The following is a 23,713-nucleotide window of genomic DNA, read 5'->3' on the forward strand; positions in this document are numbered from 1 at the left end:
TGTAAATGTCTGCTTTCTATCTGAGAGGCAGTTAACTTGTGACTCTTGAAGACTGGCAGATTTCTCACTGCAATTTTGGTATCAAAGAGGACTTAATAGCAGTGCTTATTATAAAAGGGATTAAAAATTACTAGTATAATTTTAGGACTTCATATAGAATCATCATTGAAAATTAAGAAAATAACCATTTGTCTGTTTAGCATCACTACCAAGATAGTACATAGTACATCTTCATTGTTCTGCAGTAATCTGCTCCAAAATGTGGGCTAATACCTACTGATTATATATATATATAATATACACATACAGGGAATATATATATACATACATACAGGGAAAAGCATATTAGTAGCAGGAATAGTTCCTCAAATGTAATCTCTTCAGCCTTGCCTAGAAGAGTGAATTCATCATAGCTTTACAGTCTATGATGGACCCATCTCAGAAAGATCACCTGCTAGTTTTAAGCTTCTTCTAGATGGATCCTTGCATTCAGACACATTCTTTCCCATCTTATATTTGTATTAAAAGAGCTATAAATGCCAAGAGTATTGGTTATAATCTTTTATCTATACGTACTTGATGAATTCCAGTCTCCTATATCTTCATACCTCATTGATACTTGCTTTTGTACTGTATAAGACACCTTGGAATAGAGATTATAAAAAGAGATTATAGCATGTTCTCTCAGACCTGTATTTCACAATCTGTGGTTTGAACCTACTTAGAGATGATGAGTTGGCATGGGGGTTAGAATAATGACTTTTCTTATGCTATAAGCTGAGACCCAAAGAGGCCAATTTCTCTGTTTTACAGAATTGTAGAAACCAGCAAAGTAAAGGGTATCAAGTAGTCATCTCTCCTGCTTCAGAACAGAGCAAAGACTTTGGCCTAAGATGAAGAACCTGGGCACATTGCCAGTACTAACAAGTCACTTTCATTTTACCTAGATGGGAATGAGAACATGTCTGAAGTGAACCACCACAGTGAAGTACAACTTAAAGAAGTTATAAAAAAATCTGGCCAGAGGTTAACAAAGCTGGTGTGGCATTGTCAGAGACTGAGGAAAAATGTTGAAGCTAGCTCCCTGAAACTCTACCAATTTTTTTAAAATAGTGTTTAATAGGTGCTATGATGGAGCAACAGGTAGCTGAAGGTCTTTTTTTATTGGATATTATATTTACATTTCAGATTTTATCTCCTTACCACATTCCCCCCACCACCCAGGTTCCACCTATCCCACCCCCCTTCTCCTGCTTCTATGAGGATGTGACCCCAACTATCACCCCACTCTCACCTCTCCACCCTTGAATCCCCCCCCCCACACACACTTGGTATTCAGCCTTCATGGGATCAAGGATCTTCTCTCCCACCTATGCCCAAAAAGGCCATCCTCCTCTAGATATACATTGGAGTCATGGGTCCCTCCCTATGTGCTCCCAGGCTGGTGGTTTAGACCCTGGGGAACTCTGCTTGGTTGGTATTGTTGCTCTCCTCATGGGGCAAAAACCCCTTTCAGCTCCTTCAGTCTTCTCTCTAACTCCTCCATTAGGAGCCCCTCGATTAGATCAATGGTTAGCTGTGAGCATCTGTATCTGAATATGTCAGACTCTGTCAGACCTCTAAGGAGACAGCTATATCAGGCTCCAATCAGCATGCTCTTCCTGACATCCACATCAGTGTCTACCTTTGGTGACTGCACATGGGATGGATACCTGGGTGGAATGGTCTCCAGAGGGCCCCTCCTTCACTTTCTGTCCCACACTTTGTCTCCATATTTACTCCCTTGAGTATTTTGTTACTCCTTCTAAGAAGGTCCGAGGCATCCACACTTGGTCTTCCTTCTTCATGAGCTTTATGTGGTCTTTGAGTTGAATCTTGACTATTTCAGGATTTTGGGTTAATATCCACATGTCATTGAGTAAATATCATGTGTATTCTTTTGTGATTGGGTTACTTCACTTAGGATGCTATTTTCTAGTTTCATCCATTTACTTAAAAATTTCTTGAATTCATTATTTTTAATAGCTGAGTAATACTCCATTGTGTAAATGTACCACATTTTTTTGTATCCATTCCTCTGTTGAAGGATATCTGGGTTCTTTCCAGCATCTAGCTATTATAAATAAGGCTGCTATGAACATAGTGGAGTTCTTGTTCTTGTCCTTGTTACATGTTGGATCATCTTCTGTGTATATGCCAGGAATGGTATAGTTGGGTCCTCAGGTAATGCTATGTTCAATTTTCTAAGGAACCACTAAACTGATTTCCAGAGTGGTTGTACCAGCTTGCAATCCCACCAACAATGGAGGAGTGTTCCTCTTTCTCCACATCCTCGCCAGCATCTACTATCACCTGAGTTTTTGATCTTAGCCATTCTGACTGGTGTGAGGTGGTATCTCAGGGTTGTTTTGATTTGCATTTCCCTGATCACTGAAGATGTTGAGCATTTCTTAAGGTGCTTTTTGGCCATTCGAGTTTTATCAGTTGAGAATTCTTTGTTTAGCTTTGTACCCCATTTTTTAATAGGGTTATTTGTTTTTCTGGAGTCTAATTCCTTGAGTTCTTTATATATATTGGATATTAGCGCTCTATCAGATATAGTATTGGTAATGATCTTTTCCAAATCTGTTGTTTGCTGTTTTGTCCTATTGACAGTGTTTTTTACCTTACAGAAACGTTGCAATTTTATGAGGTTCCATTTGTCAATTCTTAATCTTAGAGCATAAGCCATTGGTGTTCTGTTCAGGAACTTTTCCCCTGTGCCTAGGTATTCGAGAGACTTTCTCACCTTCTCTTCTATTAGTTTCAGTGTATCTGGTTTTATGTGAAGGTCCTTTATCCACTTGGACTTGAGCTTTGTACAAGAGGATAAGAATGGATTGATTTGCATTCTTCTACATGCTGACCTCCAGTTGAACCAGCACCATTTGTTAAAATTTCTGTCCTTTTTCCACTGGCACGTTTAGGTCCTCTGTGAAAGATCAAGTGACCATAGGTGTGTGGGTTAATTTCTGGATCTTCAATTCTAATCCATTGATCTTTCTGCCTGTCTCTGTTCCAATACCATGCAGTTTTTTTTTTTAAAAATCACTATTGCTCCTTAGTAGAGTTTGAGGTCAGAGATGGTGATTCCCCCAGTAGTTCTTTTATTGTTGAGAATACTTTTTTCTATCCTGGGTTTTTTGTTATTACAAATGAATTTGCAAATTGCTCTTTCTATTTCTATGAAGAATTGATTTTGAATTTTGATGGCATTGCACTGAATCTGTAGATTGCTTTTGGCAAGATGGCCATTTTTACTAAATTAATCCTGCCTATCCAGGAGCATGGGAGATCTTTCCATCTTCTGAGATCTTCTTCTATTTCTTTCTTCAGAGACTTGAAGTTCTTGTCATACAGATCTTTCACTTGCTTGGTTAGATTCACTCCAACATATTTTATATTATTTGTGACTATTGTGAAGGGTGTCATTTTCCTAATTTTTTTCTCAGCCTGTTTGTCCCTTGAGTAGAGGAAAGCTACTGATTTGTTTGAGTTGATTTTATATCCAGCTGCTTTGCTGAAGTTGTTTATTAAGTTTAGGAGTTCTCTGGTTGAAGTTTTAGGGTCACTTAAGTATACTATCATATCATCTGCAAATAGTAAATTTTTAAATTCTTCCTTTCCTCTTTGTATCCCTTTGACTTCCTTTTGTTGTCTTTGCTCTGGCTCATACTTCCAGCAGTATATTGAATAGGTACAGTGAGAGTGGGCAGCCTTGTCTAGTCCCTGATCTTAATGGGATTGCTTGAAGTTTCTCTCTAGTTTGATGTTGGCTATTGGCTTGCTGTATATTGCTTTACTATGTGTAGGTATGGGCCTTGAATTCCTCATCATTTCAAGACTTTTAACAAAAAGGGATGTTGAATTTTGTCAAATGCTTTTTCAGCATCTAGTGAGATGATCATGTGGTTTTTTTCTTTGAGTTTGTTTATATAGTGTATTACATTGATGAATTTCCGGATATTGAATCATCCCTGCATTCCTGGGATGAAGCCTTCTTGATCATAATGGATAATTGTTTTGATGTGTTCTTGGATTCAGTTTGCAAGAATTTTATTGAGTATTTTTGCATCAATGTTCATAAGAGAGATTGGTCTGAAATTCTCTTTCTTTGTTGGGTCTTTGTGACGTTTAGGTATGAGCGTAATTGCAGCTTCATAGAAAGAATTGCATAGTGTTCCTTCTGTTTTTATTTTGTGGAATAGTTTGAAGAGAATTGGTATTAGGTCTTCCTGGAAGGTCTGATAGTTTCTGCACTAAAACTATCTGGTCCAGGACTTTTTTTGGTTCAGAGGCTTTTACTGACTGCATCTATTTCTTTAGTGGTTATGGGATTGTTTAGATGGTTTATCTGTCCTGATTTAATTTTGGTACCTTGTATCTGCCTAGAAAATTCTTTATTTCATCCTGATTTTCCAATTTAGTTGAGTATAGGCCTTTGTAGTAAGATCTGATGATTTTTAAAAAAAATTTCCTCAGTTTCTGTTGTTATGTCTCCCTTTTCAGTTCTGATTTTTTTTTTGTTTGTTTGTTTTTTTGTTTTTCGAGACAGGGTTTCTCTGTGTAGCCCTGGCTGTCCTGGAACTCACTCTGTAGACCAGGCTGGCCTCAAACTCAGAAATCTGCCTGCCTCTGCCTCCCAAGTGCTGGGATTAAAGGCGTGCACCACCGCCGCCCAGTTCTGATTTTATTAATTTGGATACTGTCTCTTTGCCTTTTGGTTAATCTGGCTAAGTGTTTATCTATCTTGTTGATTTTTTCAAAGAATCAGCTCCTGGTTATGTTGATATTTTGTATAGTTCTTTCTGTTTCTACTTGGTTGATTTCAGCCCTGAGTTTGATTATTTCTTGCTGTTAACTCCTCTTTGGCCTATTTGTTTCTTCTTGTTCTAAAGTTTTCAGGTGTGCTGTCAAGTTGATAGTGTCTGCTCCCTCCAGTTTCTTTTTGTAGGCACTTAAAACTATGAGTTTTCCTCTTATTACTGCTTTCATGCAGTACCACAGGTTTTGGTATAATGTGTCCCGTCTGAGGCAAGTACCTTTTCATTCCTCTCTCTTCCTTCTGACAACATCCTCTCAACAAGTCCATCTCTTACTTTCATGTCATCTTTTTTTGTGTGAAACCATCTTAGTTTAGTTGGAGTTGCTTACCTGAGCATCTGTGAGAGTTATTCAATGGAAGAAGGGCAGTGTATCTGTGGCTATAGCACTGAAGTAAATTGCATCTCTGATAGGCTCTTTTCCATGATGAAGCATCCATGGGCCAAATGTTGTACAAGTCTTGAGCAGATAATGATGGCTGCATAAAGTTTATGAGCAGTTGGCCATGTCATTTCTCAATCACAACTTTGTATTGTATGTCTTCCCATTTTTAGCTGTATAGTCCTTTCTCTTCGTTTTTTTTTTTTGTTGTTGTTGTTGTGTTCCTTGAGCACATTTACATTGAGTTCACTTTAGTAATGCCTATATCATTCCCAGAATATGACATTCCACATTCCTTCCTCCTAGCTTCCGTGTCTTTCATTCTTTCTGCCCCCTTTTCTATAACTTTCTCTAAGGCTTAGGTCTTAGAGAATTGAATATTGCAGCTTCTCAATTGAGACATTTTGCCACCATTGCTTATTCTGAGAAAGTTGTCAAATTATAGGTTTTTGAATAAACCACTACCTGCTGTTATCAGAAGCTTCTTTGATGAAGGCAACACCTTTATCTTAATAAATATTATAAGTCTTTATTTTAGAATTATTTTTCTTTTATGCCATAAAGTTTGGATGTGTCAAAGTTTTTCCATGTTCCTGAATATTATATTCATGAGCTTTCTTTTGAAAAATTGACAACATTCTGAGACTGAAATAATTCTTCTACCCCATTTTCAAGTCTTGATATTTTGTCATTTAGTCTATTCTATTTATAAGGATTTGTAACCCATTTTTGACATATAATTTTCATACCCAATTTTATTTCATTTGGATATTTCAGTGTTTCTCTTTATTGAATTTCCATGTCCTAAATTATCTTCCTTCTTTCAATTAGCCTTTTATTTGTGTGTCTAAGGCTTCAATCAGGAGCTTATTCTAAGTTTATTTTGGTGTTGACTGATATCTTCTTTGAACTCCTTGAACTCCTTGAGTGTCTTTATGATTGCTTTTTAAAATTGTTTGTTTTGAGTTTTCTTTAAGTTCTTTTCCTTTCAGAACATTTCTTTAAGACCAAGTATAATAATGAGGACTCATTTTCTTTATTTCTCATATTATATTTTTTTGTGATGAAACTTTCAGTTTGATGGTTGGTTGTGGTTCTGACATGAATTTTTAAAGCTATATTTGTTATGTGGGATTTTTTTTTTGTTCTTATTTTAATGCTACTAAACTTGATTGGTTTTCTATCAAGGAAAATGTTTTGAAACTCAGTATTTTGATAACTGTATGTTGGTTTGTGTGGAGGCTGAGGTGATTTAAATTCAGTGACTTCTTGGGGAGGGAGGTGTCACTGTAGTCCTATTGGATGCATGTGTGGTTTATGAATTAAGCTTTTGGGTCAGTTTAAAGACTGGGGCTGAGGGATCTTGCCAGACACTGAGAACATTAATAGCTTCTCTGGCAAAACTGTAAAGTGAGAGGCTGAGTAGAGTTCAGTGTCTGTTACCAGCAGCTATTTTTTGTATCACTCTTGGGCTAGGTCCAGGAACAGAAGCAGAGTTAGGTGGACTCAAGTCTTACTATCAGAGGCACATGTTTATGCTTCCCGTGTAGCTCTGACTGGCCTAGGACTACCTATGTCAACTATACTGACCTAGTATAATTTTGGTAATCTTCCAGCTTCTGCCTTCTGAGTATTTGGAATATCAAGTTCCTCAGTATTAAAAAGTATAATCTTATTAAATCTAGTTAGGCTGAAAATTTTTAGATACATATATGCATTTTCTATCAGTTAAGAATGAGGTATTCTTATGCTTCTGCATAAGTGGCAAGGTTACAGAATGCCACAGGGCTATCACTGTATCATATAATCCTGGCTGGTATTTTATTAACATGCCTTTTAATGTTCCCAATGTGCAGGCAAACAATTGCCAATTAACTGTTAAGTTTAACAGGTTGTCAGAAGTTACTACAGTAAAGCATTCAATCGTGGGATTTATTTCTGCCCATTTACAATTTCTAATACTCCCTGTGGAGATGAATTAACTTTGGAGGATGTAATTTTACCCTAAAGTGCAGTGAGATGATCCTGATTGCTTTCTGAGTTCTCATTAAGATAATGTACTAATTATTCTTCTGGTTGCTGTGACAAAACACCTCAAAAAATGAAAAAAAAAAAAAAAACCCTTAAGGAAAGAGGAGTTTATTATGGCTCATGGTTTGCAGGTATAGTATTTCCTGGCAGGGAGGCATGACAATAGCAACAGCTATTGATACAACATAAGAAACATGAGGCGTCTGATCACATTGCATCCAAATGTCACTGAGATTTTCAAGGTACAAGCAGTCGGCACCCAGATTCTTTGCCAAAACATAACACAGATGGCCTCAATCTATGTTCCCAACTGAGTACTTGTTCTTTTCTGAAATATTGTGAGAAAACTTTTACGGCCCTCAATCCTGTTAAGCTCTGTTTACAGCTGCCTGTGGGCATTCTGGCCTATGACTCAAATTTTTTTTGCATTCCTTTTGCATTCTAGATCCTATGGACCATGAAAACAGGGTCAAGCTTATCACAGCAATGACTCTATTTCTTGGTTTTTCTCACTTCCCCTCCCCTCCCCTTCTCTCCCCTCCCTTCCCCTCCTCTTTCTCCCTCCCCACTCCATCTTGTTTTTCTTATTCTTCCTCTTTCTCTTCCTCCTCCTTCTCCTCCTCCTCCTTTTGTACTAGTTGCTTTTCTCATTGGAGTCACAAAATGTTTGGCCAATACAATTTAGCAAAAAAATATCTACTTTGGTTTATGCAATAGTGGTACAATTCATCATAATGGAGAAACCTGATTAGAACAAATCCTACTGTGTTGGAAGAAACATGAATTATCTGAAAAAATATATTCAGTAATCAGTGAGAGGCAAGGATGTTGCTCAACTCACTTTCTCCTTTTCATTGAATCTGAAACCCTATTACCTGGTACACAACTGGCTTCTCTCTTCACTTAAACATTTGTGCAAACCCCCTCATGAACCTGCCCAGAGCATATCTAATGAAGTTGTCAATTCTGATTCACCAATATGGAGAAGCCATCTCTTTATTTACTTGGCTTTTTATAGCATTAATGTATTCAATCATTTTTATTAGTGATATGACAAATATTCAATATACACAAAATACACAAAATACCTATACACAAATGGGTAAATGGATAAACGAGCTTTGCTTTGTCTTCTCATGGTTTAGTCTACAAGGATAAGATCAAATTTTATCTGTTAATCTAAACTGTAGTTCTCCCAAGAAAGAAGTAATTGACTTTTAATATTAACTCTGTTAATCTCTGTCCATGGTGCTGAGCTAAAGAATTCTAGCCATCAATCTTTCGATGAGATGAATCATATTTAAAATTTTTGGCATAACTCTTCAATAAGATTTTGAACCTGAAAAATCATGTTTTCATCAATAAAATAATCATTTTATTCCAAAAATAAATTTATGAAAGTTATAGATTGAATATGAAAAATAGGTCACACAGTCATATGCCAATTACTGATGAGGGTTATACAACATTGAATCATGTTTTATTTGTGATAATGTCTTAGAGCATTCCTTAGATAGCCTAAAATGTGTAGAATTGATGTATACAGAGATACATTAGGTTGTTGTCTTTTTTTCACAAGCTGCAAGCTTATATAGTAGGTTACAGTACTGAATACTATAGACAGTTATAACACAAGGATTAATATTTGTATATTTGAACGTATCTGAATATGCAAAAGACCAACTAAAAGATACACACCAGATTGAAAAGGAGAGCAGTTTCATGAGACACTCATCATGAATTGATCTTGGAAAACTGGAAGTTGTATGGGTGAGTCAATGAGTGGGTGATAAACAAATGTGAAAACCCTTTTAGGTTTCATGATATGAAGAGTTGGCCATCACAAAATGGATGGCATTTTTTTGAGTTCCTGTTTTTGTTTTGGTATTGATTTTTTATAAGACAAATAAAGAACATGAAATTGGTTGATTGAAAAAGATCTAGACATAAGAGTTAAATGAGACAAAATAATATGGTAAAAATATACTTCTGTATGAAAAGTTTCAGGTTAAAAGTATAGTATGTTAAAAATACTGGTACTCTGTGCAGCTGTACTAAGTACTTTCTAAAATAATGGCAAATATATGTATATTAAATATATACCAGCAATACTGTCATTTATAGACATTATCAATTAGGATGATCAGATCAACTGTGCTATTCTTTATTATGATTGGCAGCACCTTAGCCATTTATATAGCAGTATATATTATTATCACAAGAACAGGAACAATGTTATAAACTATAGCATGACTGCTGTGACAGAGCTGGATATAGTGGTCTTTCAATTTTAATCACAACTTTTTTACACAAGACTGTGCTTGACTCAAAATGTACATGCTTACTTACTGATAATGAGCTTCCAGTGAAATTTAAAGAAACATTTCTTATTTCCTGTCTTTTGACACTAAAAATCATTATAGGAGAATGCTATTTTATGCATGTGTGTAGAATTTTACATACCAAATGTAAATGATGTTTGATACAATGTACTAAATAAATTAAATTGTAGTCCTGTGTGTGTGTGTGTGTGTGTGTCTGTGAGTGAGTGTTTGTGTATATGTACATGTAGATATATATACAAAGAAGAGAGTAAAAGGATACAACTGGAGAGATTGGGATCTCTCCATGATCTGCTAGAAATGATTAGTATTTTTCAAGGATCATACCAGTAATATGTTATTATAAGTAAATGCTGTCAAATAAAGGGAAATTGACATATATGAATGAATAATTATTTGGGAGTGGTATTAAGGGGCGTTGTGTCACTTGCTCATTAGAGACACGAACAAATATCTATGTGTCTGAAATAGTGTACCAATGACATAAACATCAAATTTCAACTCACTATCTATTTTTGTAAAATAGATAGTCCTGGTTATGAATGAGGAAGTTAAAAATTGTCTTGATGAAGAGATGAGAGAAACCATGGAAAAAGTGGCAGAGAAAGAAAATAGACAAAATTGTGTTTATCTTTCTAATGCTTTCAGAAAATTCAGAAGGTAGGAAATACACTATCTCTTAAACTGAGTTATTTCAGTTTTTACAGATGGAAAAAAATAGTTGAGGAGTGTTTACAAAACACTGCAGCTCAATTAATTGCTTTAAGTCCTGTGAAGTTATTTGTATCACTGTATTTCATATTTAAATATGAAGACAAAAACCTCTTCTATGTTAATTAGCAAGGAAGTATCCTGGTAAATGAGGCAAAATGAAATGCAGTTTTATTTAAAAAAAGTAAGCTTACTGTATGTTTGAAAGGTGGTTAATGTTTACGTCAATTCTTTATGCCATTTTATATCTTCTCTGTTTCATTTGAAATATAGAATATTATAAATATCAAAGGACATTAGTGTAAAATTGTCTTCCATCATCAACCTAATATGTGCTTTTAAAATAATATTGGAAAAATTATTACAACTTAATAAACCTGATCTCTGTAAGTTATGCCAAACTATATTGTTTGTACCATAGAAAATTATGTTATGAAATTCTAACAAGTTCTTAACAGAAAACTGAAATTATACAGGGTTATAAAGATTTAATCATCAAATATATTTAACAAGGAGTTCAATAATTATATTTACAATTATGTTATGCACAAATACTTGGAGTAGTAGTCATGGTCATAAGCTAGTCAGCTCTGAATCAATGTATTAGGATTTCTCAATGATAATGAAAAATTTCAATATATATTCTTATCATATAATGTATTTTCTCTGATTTTCAAAATTCTAATTTTGGCAGGTAAAAATCAATAAAGATGTTTAAGTGCTGTTCAGCCATTTTGATTCTTGGATTCATCTTTCTGGAGTCTGAAGGGAGGCCAACAAAAGAATCAGGATATGGCCTTAAATCCTATCAACCTTTCACAAGATTACGACATAAGGTATGGCCAAGTTTTCTGTGTGCTCAAAGTGGCTTACATGTGTGAACTAAGAGATTAGATATAAGCTTAGGGACACTCACTTCTGAACATGCTTTCAACAATTTTATTTTATATGACAAAGTTTTAAAAATGGGAAATAGCAGCAACTGAAAGATTACAGTTTGGTGAATAGAATACTATTTTTTATGAGGAAAAGATGTACTTTGGATCTAAAACATAGTGCACTAGGTTGGATCTGGGGAGATGTATTAGTGGTTAAGAATTCATATTGTTGTTACATAGGACCTGAGCTTGGTTTTTAGTTAATCGAGCAGCTCACAACCACTTCTATTCCTACTTCAGGGAACCTAACATACTATTCTGAATTTTATGGCACTTGTACACACATGTTCATAAACCTACAGGCTCACACATTCATATGCACATAATTTAAAAATAAAATTATTCATTAAAAACTATTGCTATTAAAGTTTCCCCTGAGTATTCGTAATAATTTATATACCAAAAGTTAAGCCTGAGTTAGCCAGTTAATTTCTATTACTTTTATACACGTCTTAGAATATTTTAGTCTGCAAAATATTAATTTCTATAAATTCCTACAAAGATATATATGCATACACATATATGTTGGCAATGGAGAAATCCAGTTCATATAAAAATTATTGAATGTTTTCATTTATTCAAAAGCTGTTAAATTTTAGGTCCCTGATCATAGAAATGTGAAGTGTTTTGGAGCAAATACTTATATGCTTTCAACTTTTTCAACCTTAAAATGAGCAGTAATTTGTTTTATTGTTACATAGGACCTTAAATTTTAATTGTGGGTGGTTCCTTGCTTTAACATTATATTCTAAGGTCAGAAAAATTAAGTTTTGCATTTCCTGGTACGGGGTACATATGAGATACTGATGGACTAAATCTGTGGTAGAGGATTGGTGGGTAAAATACTTGATTACATTCCACTAGTTTTCTACAAAATACATGACCACAGTTTTGTGCATCATTGTGAACATTTTGAGAAAATTTTCAGTTAAATTTACATGTTAATATATCAATATACCTATCTAGGCAATTTAATAGATATTAAAAGAAAAAAAATATAATTAAATAAAATAAACTTGAGAAGAATATAAACTCTCGAGTATAAATATATTTTAATATTTACATCATTGTATGCCTATTTGTATATCACTAGAAATAATATATGTTGATATATAAAACACAGGGCAAAGTTCTCATGAAAATACATCACTTTTAAACAGCTTTCTGTGGCTATGATTAAGCTACCAAAGTTAACTAGTGAGGATGTGTACATATGTAAGCCTGTATGTTCTTGTGTGTGTTTATGTGTGTGCATGCATGCATGTGTGTGTATGTGTGTGTGTGTATGTATGTATGTATGTGTGTGTGTAAGTGGTTATTTACCACTTATAAGAGAAAAAAAGGTAAACCGAGCAAGCAATGGGAAGCAAGACAGTAAAAATTATCTTTTCATAGTCTTTGCTTCAGTGCCTGTCTCCAGTCTCCAGTTTCCAGTTTTTAGTTCCTGCCCTGAGTTTCCTCAAGGAAAAACTGCAATTGGAACAAGCGGGCCAAATAACACCCAGGTTCCTTTTGGTCATGCTGTTCATCAGAGCAAAGAAAGCAAATAAAGACAATGTTCATTTTGAGACAAAAATAGGACTAATTTGTCAGTATATGTTGAAATGATACAGATATGAACAAACACATACATATTTCACCATCTGCAGCTGTATATATCAAAAATGTCATTAAAATTCATTTGTCTGTATTTTACAGTAAAAATGAGTAACAATAAAATTGCCATGCTAATTATAGAAATCTTAATTATACTCTACAAATATATGTCTGAGGAAGAGCTGATTGTGTGTTTTACTAATGTGTTTATCCCACTACATTTATGCAACTTCATCTGAGGCAATTCATTAACACGCAGGAGCTGTAAAACACAGCCACTAAATTCAAAGCCCACAAACTTCTGCTCTTATTTATTACGCTTTAAAACGTACACATGGTGTGCTATTGCACAAGCTGCTTTCCTACAAATTGTCGTTTGATGGTGGTGTAGCCTGGGACACAGGACTGCTCTTTCTGCTTATTTGGATGATATTATTCAGATTCAGAAGCTTCCATGTGAAGCATGTAAAGTAGCTTCCATGTGAGCAGGCGACTGCAACAGTCATTATCAATAGGACAGGAAAAAATGAAAAGGTAGGATAGACAATGGGAGATTCACCCTAAATTTAAAGATAATGATCATAAAGCAGCGTGACACAGACCTGAGAGAGAAATGTCTGCTTTTAAGATTGTTCCCTCTGCTTCCCATAGAGCATATCAACTGTATTTTCATATTGTTTTCTGAACTGAGTATCTACTGACGGTGGCTTTACTTGGTTTAGGATGACCGTTAGCAGAGAATCACTAGGAAAGATAGAAATCATCTTGAATGTAGATGATCTTGTTATCAGAAATCTGAATTTTAATCACAGTACAATAATGATTGACTATCATGTGCATTGTGAAGAATTTCTAAATTGTGAGATATTTATAACACTGGTGAACGAATGCAACTGGAGTAGTGCATGTCACCAGACGTAACTGTGTCACTAGATATTTATTACCATGGAGCTATCACTCCACTTAATTCCTTATGTTAGTTTTTTTTTAATCTTATGGGCACTCTCATGGATAACATGGTTTTATTATTCCTTCATAGATAAGAAAATATGATTTCATGGATGTTTAGAATTTGTTTATTGTAATGTCATCCAAAATTATAAAGTAGAATTTTAAAATAGAGTCTAAAAAATCTAATATATGTTTAAAATTAAATGAGTGTTTTCATAGGTACTTGAACTCTGTGACATAAATTTACAACTTTGTTTACACACATATGTCTACCTTGAAATTAAATAAATGGGCTTATATTTTATTATATTGATTCAGTTTACTTTTAATATGTGAAATTTTGGCTGCATGTATCTATGCTCATTCCTTGCCTGTTTGTTTGCCGTGGGGTTCAAAAGCAGATTTTTAACCCTCCAGAACTGGAGTCACAGATGGTCATAAACCACCATGTGGGCACTTGGAATAGAATCTGAGTTGTTCACAAGAGCAACAAGTCCTTTTAACTGCTGAGCTGTCTCTGCAGCCTGATAGGTATTCATCTATGTTATCTTTCCTTGCCAGATACCTCTCTTGTCTACCTCTTCATTTTTCCCATTGCTTTCTTTTCTTCACCGTCCCCAGGTGACTTTTTATGGTCAACATGCACATTACAATACTTGGTTGTGTTATAATGATGAATTTCTGTAAAAAGTGACAGAGTAGATACACCATAGCTATGCAAGTTTAAATATGCTTGCCCGCTATTCTGTCCTCTTGTTGTCCTCCAGTTTCATTGCTAGTTCTTTTAAACTATAAATTTTACATTTCCAGTGCTTGGGTGGTTTAAAATTCCCATGACAACACTGAAACAGATGAAACAATCAAGTAAAAAAGAGGAGAATAGAATCACTGGGGACATATGGCACCTTCCTAGAAAAATTACAAATATTTTGCACTTGTCAATCCTTTGATCTTTCCATCTCATGAAAGTGTAGGACCTTTTAACCCAGCAGTGTGGCAAGTAGCAAAGAGCTTTTATTGGCCACTGAATATAAGTCTTATCTCCTTCCTTAATAGCCTTTCTGTAGTCACTTGCCCTTTTCCAGTAGGCTAAGGAAAAAAAAAAACTTGTGCAGAAAATCTGCTAATATTGTGGCCTGTGAGTGAGGAACAGAAGAGCATGAAATGTATTTGAATGAATATTTTATAACAACTGAGAAATCTTCCAGAATTCTCATTTGCCCTAAAGAGTAACAAATATGGTAGCCATTTAATAATCTAGCCTGTCCCAACAACATAGTGAATTATATATCCTGTTAATTAGGGTGTCATGGAACACGGAATGGAAAGAAGTTCTTTTTTATGTGAAATCATTGAATTTGGGGTTTATTGTTATCTCCATGTGCTCTCAGCTGCTCATCACAGATAAGACAAAACTAGAACTCCCCCCTTTCCCGTCTTCCTCCCTCCCTCCATTCCTCACTTCTTCCCTGCTCTCTGTCTCTCTCTCTCTTGGGGGTGGGGGGAGGGCTCCTTGTTTCATTTTCTTTTTTTGGCTTTTTCATTTCTCCCTCATTTCTGTTTTCCTCCTACTAATCACTCAACTATAATTTCTAACAAGTTAGCCTCCTTTTATCTGGATAGCCCATTGTATGCATGCACTGACATTTCCAAATATTAACAAGCTCTTTACTTGTCTGCCTGTTAATCTTCCTTGCTTTAGCACCTGTCTTTTTACCTCATCTCTCCTAAAGTGCTGATCACTCTGCTATACTGTACTGGGTTAGAGAAGACTGTATGAGGACAGTAAAGTTCTTTGAGTGTTTCTAATGGCATCACTTAAAGCCCCTGAAGTGTTTGTGTCTCACTTTGAGCAGAGTGTCAAGTCCAGCTAACCCAGCAAATTGAAGTTGATCTATGATATTTTTTTTCTGAAATTGAAGTACTTGTCTGTAAGGATCATTGTGTGAATGAAGCAAAGTGTGAAAAATTTAATCATTCATGATAGTGTAGCTGGTCACAATAACACAATAAAATTCAAAGAACTGATTTTTGATATATGACTTTCTTTTCCTTTCTGTTTCTTTTGTATTAACACTGTGGCATAATAGAAAGTAGCAGGAGAGAAATACAGAGAAAGAGATACACATTAAAAGAACCTCAGACTTTCAGTGCTCAGAGACAGAGCACTCCAAGCAATCCAAGACCCTTATTTTCTAACAGGAAGACTGTTGCCAAGTCCTGGAAATTACCATGTTACTAGTAGGAAGTTTCAGAGAGAGCATTAAAATGCTAGGTGTTTCCCCCCCCCCCCCTGAGGTCAAGAAACAATTTGGACTACCCCTTGAAAAAAATCTGTGGGTAGGGTCAAGAGGGGTTAAGAGGTTACTGTGAAAAATTAGTTAACTAAATGTTTAAAGGTATTCTTGTTAAAATGTATGGGCAAATTTATTTTATGCATATTAAGAAGGTTGACTATGGTTACATTTTAGATTTGTTTCAAATAAATACCTTGCATTTGAAAAATCTGGATCTTTTAAAAACATCCCCTGCAAAGAAATTAATCCCTGTATCAACTAATGCTGCCTCCATGCAATCTTCTGATTATGCAAGAACTGAGTCTTGAGTTATATAAATAAAGTACAATAATAAATCCACAATCTTTATTGATAGAAAGAATGAATCTTAGAGATACCACGAGTTTTCACAATAATTTTTTTATATAGAACAAGTATATTGTCATGAGTTCTAGACCAGCCTTGGCTACAAAATGATTTTCAGAGCATGTTAAGCTACAGTGTGAAACATTTGTCAAGCTCATAAGTGAGAAAAAAATCTTCATTATTTAAAAGACCATGGCAACACTGGCTCAGCTAAGTGTTTTGTAAAACTTTGGCCAGACATGATGAGCAACTTGAAAATCTATTAACTTGGAAATGTATTAATACATTTCTATTTATTTTTGAGGGGTAGATCACAAGAGTTTCCACGACACAAACATATACACAGAAAACATATACATCAAATATATATAAAAAATGTTGAATATGTGAGCAATGGTATCTTTACTAACTTAGTGGTAATGACTGTTTCACTACATATGTGTATATGAGATACCTAGTCATGGTCTTTAAGTGCACAAAATTTTTGTCAAACATGTCAATTAAATGAAGAGAAGGAACATATAAAATAAAAATCTTTTAAGAAATGTGTTCTGCTTGGATTATTGATAGGTTTGGATAATTTTGAGTCTTATTAATCTCATGAAGAAAAGATTAGTAGAGATATTATTGCTGAATTCTTCTGAGGTCCTTGGTTCTCTTTGTCTTCCAAACACTGTGAGACTAGAGAAAGATATACTAAGCTTAGTTCAATGAGTAAATCTGAACATTGTCAAAAATCAGGAAAGGCCTGAAGTTCTTATTAATCATCTTTATAGCCAATGGTATTTTTTGGGATACATAGTTTCACAAGTAGTAATAAAAGTCATTATCTTCAGTGCTAAAAACAAAGCACAATCCAATGATCATAGCAATAATAGTAGACATACTATCAACATTTGGACTATATTATGATTCCACACTATGTGATAATCCAGTGTTGTTAGGTCAGATTCTGAGGTGGGAAATGAATGATTAATTAAAGAGACTATTAAAAGAACCTATAACACTTACTGTATTCTTCAATACAGTCATGAAGTTCTAATCAGTCTGCATTGCAGTATCTTCCATAGACATATGGCTTCCTTTCTGGGAATCTCATTTGTTTATAAGCATGCTTAACATGTAATCTAGAGTAAATGATGTTCAGCCTATGGCTCAGCTCATAGTATTTGTAGGAGCACAAAAAGCCATGTTCAGATTGTCTTCCAAAAACTATTGAGAATACTACCTGGAACATAAAACAAGTCAATAGTAACAATTAATACATCTGTTTAAATAAAGCGCTGTGTGAGATAAGTTGACTTAAAAACCAAGTATATGGCTCCAGCTTCACTTCTCCCCCTTCCCAGTAAAAAACCTCTTAAGATCTTCAAGAAAATGACATGTTGTGTTAATGTTTGGAAGTGTTGTCTATTACTTCTAACTAAAGTTTATTTGTTCCTCTGGCTAAAATCACTCTACTTAACCCAAACAACCACAGAGATATATCTGGAATATGAAATGCTCAAGATAAAGTTCTTTGATAGAAAACCATCTTTTGATCCTTGGGAATGAATTTTCAAGGAAGTATATGTTTTGCAATATGGGGCTTCTCTTACCTCTGTTCTCACATTAGAAGATGTTATCTAAAGTTTTAAGATTATTTAAAACTTAAATAATTTAAATAATTTAATGATTTAAATTATTTAAAACTTAAATAATTTAATGATTTAAAAACAGTGCTTTCCTTTGAATAATTCAACTTTTAAAATGAAAGAAATGTGACAAATTATTATTCTATGTATTCCAAATTAGTATGAAACTAAAAATGTAGTCAAATGAAATAAATCATATAGCCATAACAACTAAACTTGCTTTTTAGGATTCTAATATATGCTATTATGTATAATTTTGGGCACAGATAAGACTTCTGTTTCATACAAATACATATTTTTCTAAACACCCAAGGTACAATCCTGTCTATGCTTATTTTATGAATGTTCTTGTATAGTTTATGACGCTTTCTTCCTTTACTATCAGAGCCCATTGATATTTTTCTGTGGGAAAAATGAAGCAAGACCACATTGGAAACTCATTGCATCTGAATCTATTTAATTGATCATACTTAATCACCACATATTTAGAAAACAGATACTTTAAGTAGTTTTGTGTGTTTGTGTTTGTATACAAAATATAAGAAAGAAGTACTCTGATGTACAGTAAATAAAGATACACTAATCTGATTTTTAAAATTAATATAGTTTCAAATTGGCATTTGCAGTTGTTTCTTCAACGTTTAAATAAATTATATATTATTTACTGCAGCTTGAATTCTTAAAAAATTACATTGTGAATTCAATTAGGAAAAGTTGTACATTACAAATGGGAATAAATCTCTTAATTTATGAGCTTTAAATTTAGCATGTTTAGATGATTAAAAACCTGGTAGAATATAAAGAATTGAAAGGGTGATATTGTTTCTATTAACTTTTATTTAGAATTGAGCTTTCCTGTATTTAGAGTTATAACACTAGATAGAAAGCATGTTGTTTTCTGGAGTCTAACTTCTTGAGTTCTTTGTATATTTCGAATATTAGCCCTCTATTGGATGTAGGGTTAGTGAAAATCTTTTCCCAATTTGTAGGTTGCTGTTTTGTCTTATTGACAGCATTCTTTGCTTTACAGAAGCTTTTCAATTTCATGAGGTCTCATTTATCAATTGTTGATTATGGAGCCTCAGCCCTTGGTGATCTGTTTAGGAAAATTTCCCATGTGACAATGTATTCAAGTTTGTATCCCACTTTCTCTTCTATTACATTCATCATATCTGGCTTTATGTTGATCCATTTGGACTTGAGCTTTGTACAAGGTGGTAAATATGGATCAATTTGCCTTCTTTTATAGGCAGTCTGCCAGTTAGACCAGCAACATTTGATTGAAGATACTTTCTTCTTTCCACTGTATGGTTTTAGCTTCTTTGTCAAAGATCAACTGTCCATAGGTGTGTGGGTTTATTTCTGGGTCTTCTATTGCATTGATGAACCTGTCTATCTGTGTACAAATACCATGCATCTTTTATCACTATTGTTTTGTAGTATAGCTTGAGGACCAGGATAGTGATTTCCCTTGGAAGTTCATTTATTCTTGAGAATTGTTTTTGCTGTCCTCATTTTTTTTGTTATTCCATATGAAGTTGAGAATTGTGCTTTCTATCTCTGTGAAGAATTGAGTTGGAATTTTGATGTGGATTACATTAAATCTGCAGATTACTTTTTGGTAAGATAGCCATTTTCACTATGTTAATCCTACCAATCAAAGAACATGAAAGATTTTTCTATCTTTGGAGATCTTCTTTGATTTCTTTCTTCAGGGAATTGAAAATCTTATTATACAGAACTTTCACTTGCTTGGTTTAGAGTTACACGAAGATAATATATATTATTTGTGAGTATTGTAAAGGGTGTTGTTTCCCTAATTTCTTTCTCAACCCATTTATCTTTTCTATAAAGGAAGGCTACTGATTTGTTTGAGTTAATTTTTTATCCAGCAACTTTCCTGAACTTGCTTATCAGCTGTAGGAATAGACTCTAGAAAGCCAAATAACCCAAATAAAAAATGGGTTGCAGAGCTAAACAGAGAGTTCTCAACAGAGGAATCTTGAATCTGAGATGAACCTAAAGAAATGTTTAAAATCCTTAGTCATTAGGGAAATGCAAATCAAATTAACCCTGAGATTTCACTTTATACCAATAAGAATGGCTAAGATAAAAACTCAGAAGATAGCAGATGCTGGCAAGGATGTAGAGAAAGACAAACATTGCTTTATTATTGGTGGGATTGAAAACTAGTATAACAACTCTGGAAATAAATCTGGCAGTTCCTCAGAAAACAGGAAATAGGTATACCTGAGGACCCAGCTATACATCTTCTGGGCATATACCCATATATCTTTTAAGATGCTCTACCATACACAAGGACACACTCTCCACTATGTTTATAGCAGCCTTATTTATAATAGCCAGAAGGTGGAAATAACCAAGATGTCCCTCAACCAAAGCATGAATACAGAAAATATGGTTCATTTATTGAATATGAATATTATTCAGCTATAAAAATGAGGACATCACAAATTTTGCAGATAGATGGACAGAACTAGAAAATATCATCCTGAGTGAGGTAACCCAGACCCAAAAAGACATACATAGTATGTACTCACTGGTAACTGGATAGTAGTCAAAAAGTTCTAAGTACTCACAGACCATATGAAGCTTAACAAGAAAGGCTATTTAAGTTTTGGTGCTTCCATTCCACTTAGAAGGGGGAACAAAATAATTATGGGAGGCAAAGGGAGGGAGGAAAATTGGTTGTAGAGGGAAGGAGGAGGGAAACTAAGGGGTAAGATTAGGTATTGTAGAGACAGGAGAGAAGCTCAGAGGGCCTGAAGAATAAAAAGAAATATGCAACCGTGTGGGGTGGGGGACAGAGGATGGGAACCATTAGAAAGTCATATTAGCAATGTGACAGGCTTCCAGGACCCAATGAGAAAGCCATTAACTGAAATGCCCAACAGTGGAGAGATGGAACCTGAAGAGACCACATAGACATGGTCCTCATTTAAAGGATGGGGCCACCTACCCATCTCAAAATTTTTGTCCATGAATTGTGCATCTAAAAGAAATTCAGGGACAAACAATGAAGCAGAGACTGAAGGAAAGGCCATCCAGATACCTCCCCAAGTTGGGATTCATCCCATTCCCATGTATCAAACCCAGACACTATTGCTGATACTATGTTGTGCTTAGAGACAGGAGCCTACCAGTACCTGACTGAGACAGATGCAGATACTTATAGCTAACCATTGGACAGAGGAAGGACTGAAGGAGCTGAAGGGGTTTCCAACTCCATAGGAAGAAAAATAGTATTAACTAACTGGACCCCTCAAAGCTCCCAGGGACTAAGCCACTAACCAAAGAGCATGCATGGGTTTGACTGGCCTCAGTGGAAGGGGATGTACTTGGTCCTGTGGAGGCTGCATGCTTCAGAGATGGGGGGATGCTGGGATGCTGGGTGAGATGGGAGTGGTAAAGTGGGTGGGATAATGTCTTCTTAGAGGTGAAAGGGAGGAAGAATGGGGTTGAGGGCTTATGGAGGGGTTATGGAGAACATTTGAAATGTAAATAAATAAAACAATTGATAAAAATAAAATTAATAAAGGTTTTTGTATATGTATATAAACATATATACATTGTTTTCTCTCACACACACAAATACACACATACATACACACACACTCATAACTGCACACATTGCTGTTAGGATAATTAAGGGTTGTGAACTCACATACGTTGTTGAATGTGACCTAAGGAGGTGCTGTGCACATGAAAATAGAATGCATACTTCTCAGCTTTCTCGTGTGTTCAACATTCTAGCCTCCAGCAAACATTTTTCTGGCATGTATTTTTTTTAACCAATTAAAAACACGTTCATTTGTTATTTCAGCACATTATTTATTAAGAGCCTAATAAATGTATAGCATTGAACAAAAGATTCCATATTGAATTTTCCAGAACATACTCCAATTCATCATATGATTGAAATAAACTTCTCAAACACCTGAAAACATGATTTAATGAAAATATGATTCAATATATATTGAAAAGTGTAATAAGGAAAGTGTCTCTTAGGGGAGCCAGCACAAAGTTTATTTTCTAGTTAGCTGTCTACAGGAAATTAATGATGCAATTAGCTGTGCAAACAGGCTTAGATTAAAGGTGTTGAGCTTAAGGATTCTGACTGAGGATGTATTTATCAGCTGTGCGGATTAAACCCCAGGCCCTCTTCACCTAAGGTGCTGTCAGCCATTATGATAAAGATGTCCAATAACAAATGTCTATCTTAATTGGCAGTCAGTCTAAAATTTGCTCAAAAAACCTTAGAAGCATTATTTGTTTCTCTTTTCTTTTTATCAGGTTTTTAGTAATACATTTTAATTATAAGGGGCGCTGTAGGTTAAACAACAAAATAATGTGACAGTACATAGATTCCCATATGTTCTCATTTCTGCATAGATGGCCTTTCTCTGTTATTTGGGCAGTGAATTAGAATGACACATTGTTGCAGTGGTGCTTGATTATCATCCAAAGCCTGCAGTTTGCAAAACAATTCATTTGTGGCTCTAGCTTGAAACTAAATGAGGCTTTGATAAATGTGACGTAACATGAATATCATATTTCAATAACGTAAACCTCTGAACTGTGTTCATTCACCCCTTCTCAATAATTCATAATTTTCCATCTACATAAATGAAATCACATAGTAATTAGTCTAAAGTTATTGGCTTCTTTCATAGTGATATGCATTCAAGACAATCAAATAATATTCCATGGTCTGCATGTACAATTTTTACATGCATTCATCTGCTGAGGGAATCTTTGTTGGTTTAGGTCATGAAGTGTGTGTGTGTGTGTGTGTGTGTGTGAGAGAGAGAGAGAGAGAGAGAGAGAGAGAGAGAGAGAGAGAGAGAGAGAGAGAGAGAGAGAGAATGAGAGAGTGAGAGAGTGAGAGAGAGAGATTTGGTGTCTTTGTCTAGCTTCTATTGCCTTCATATATGCAGATGTCAATTTGTTTGGGAATGATTTAATGTGTTATCTCTGTGCACAATTGTTGTATTGCTTTTAGTTCTTTATCTAAGATCTTGTCTTAGTTGGACAACTATCATATGTTTCAACAGTGTGGTGTCAGACCTGAAGAGCTGAACTGGTGACAATGACCTGCTAGGTTCATTACGCTTCAGTAATAATAGAAATAAGACTATGATAAAGACAACTGACATTGTAAATAAATAACAAGTGTCACTCAGCAGAAGAATAAATTAGAAGCACAGGTGGGAGAAATTAACAATGGATTAAGAATTTGATGTCCCAATCAATACAAGTGAAAACTACCCAAATATGACAGAGCTTAAGTTAATTTTTATGTTTATTTGGTATTGTTGGGATTGAAATCACTTTAATTTTCTTAGATTATTACTTGATTTTCTATTCAGGGAAATCTGCTTAGAAAAATTTTCTGAGGTTAAATATCTTCCAAGAAATGTCAACACTTCTCTAAAATGGTGTTACCAAGGCACTCAGTCTATTAGAGAGAATAGTTTTCTAAAGTAAGGTCTAATTTTATCAGTTATGTTGTCTTGTTCCTGAAATAAATAACCAGATAAAAGCTATTTAGAGCATGGAGGGTTTATGTCTATGTCCAGGCATAAAGCCCAGAGTGTGTAGCA

The 23,713-nt window shown here is 34.7% G+C and overlaps 1 protein-coding gene across 4 annotated transcripts in view; it reads left to right on the top strand.

Annotated features, from left to right (window-relative positions):
• The window catches only part of Fstl5 (follistatin like 5), a 575,824-nt gene that overhangs the window by 51,665 nt on the left and 500,446 nt on the right, over positions 1–23,713 (top strand). For all 4 annotated transcript variants that reach the window (XM_034501239.2, XM_076932541.1, XM_076932540.1 and 1 more), the window contains exon 2: positions 11,023–11,164. In XM_034501239.2, the coding sequence (XP_034357130.1) occupies positions 11,039–11,164 (126 nt within the window). In that variant the 5' untranslated portion in view covers positions 11,023–11,038. The remainder of the gene's footprint in view (positions 1–11,022; positions 11,165–23,713) is intronic.

Source organism: Arvicanthis niloticus, chromosome 4, assembly GCF_011762505.2.
Source record: "Arvicanthis niloticus isolate mArvNil1 chromosome 4, mArvNil1.pat.X, whole genome shotgun sequence".
In the NCBI taxonomy this organism is placed as follows: domain Eukaryota; kingdom Metazoa; phylum Chordata; class Mammalia; order Rodentia; family Muridae; genus Arvicanthis; species Arvicanthis niloticus.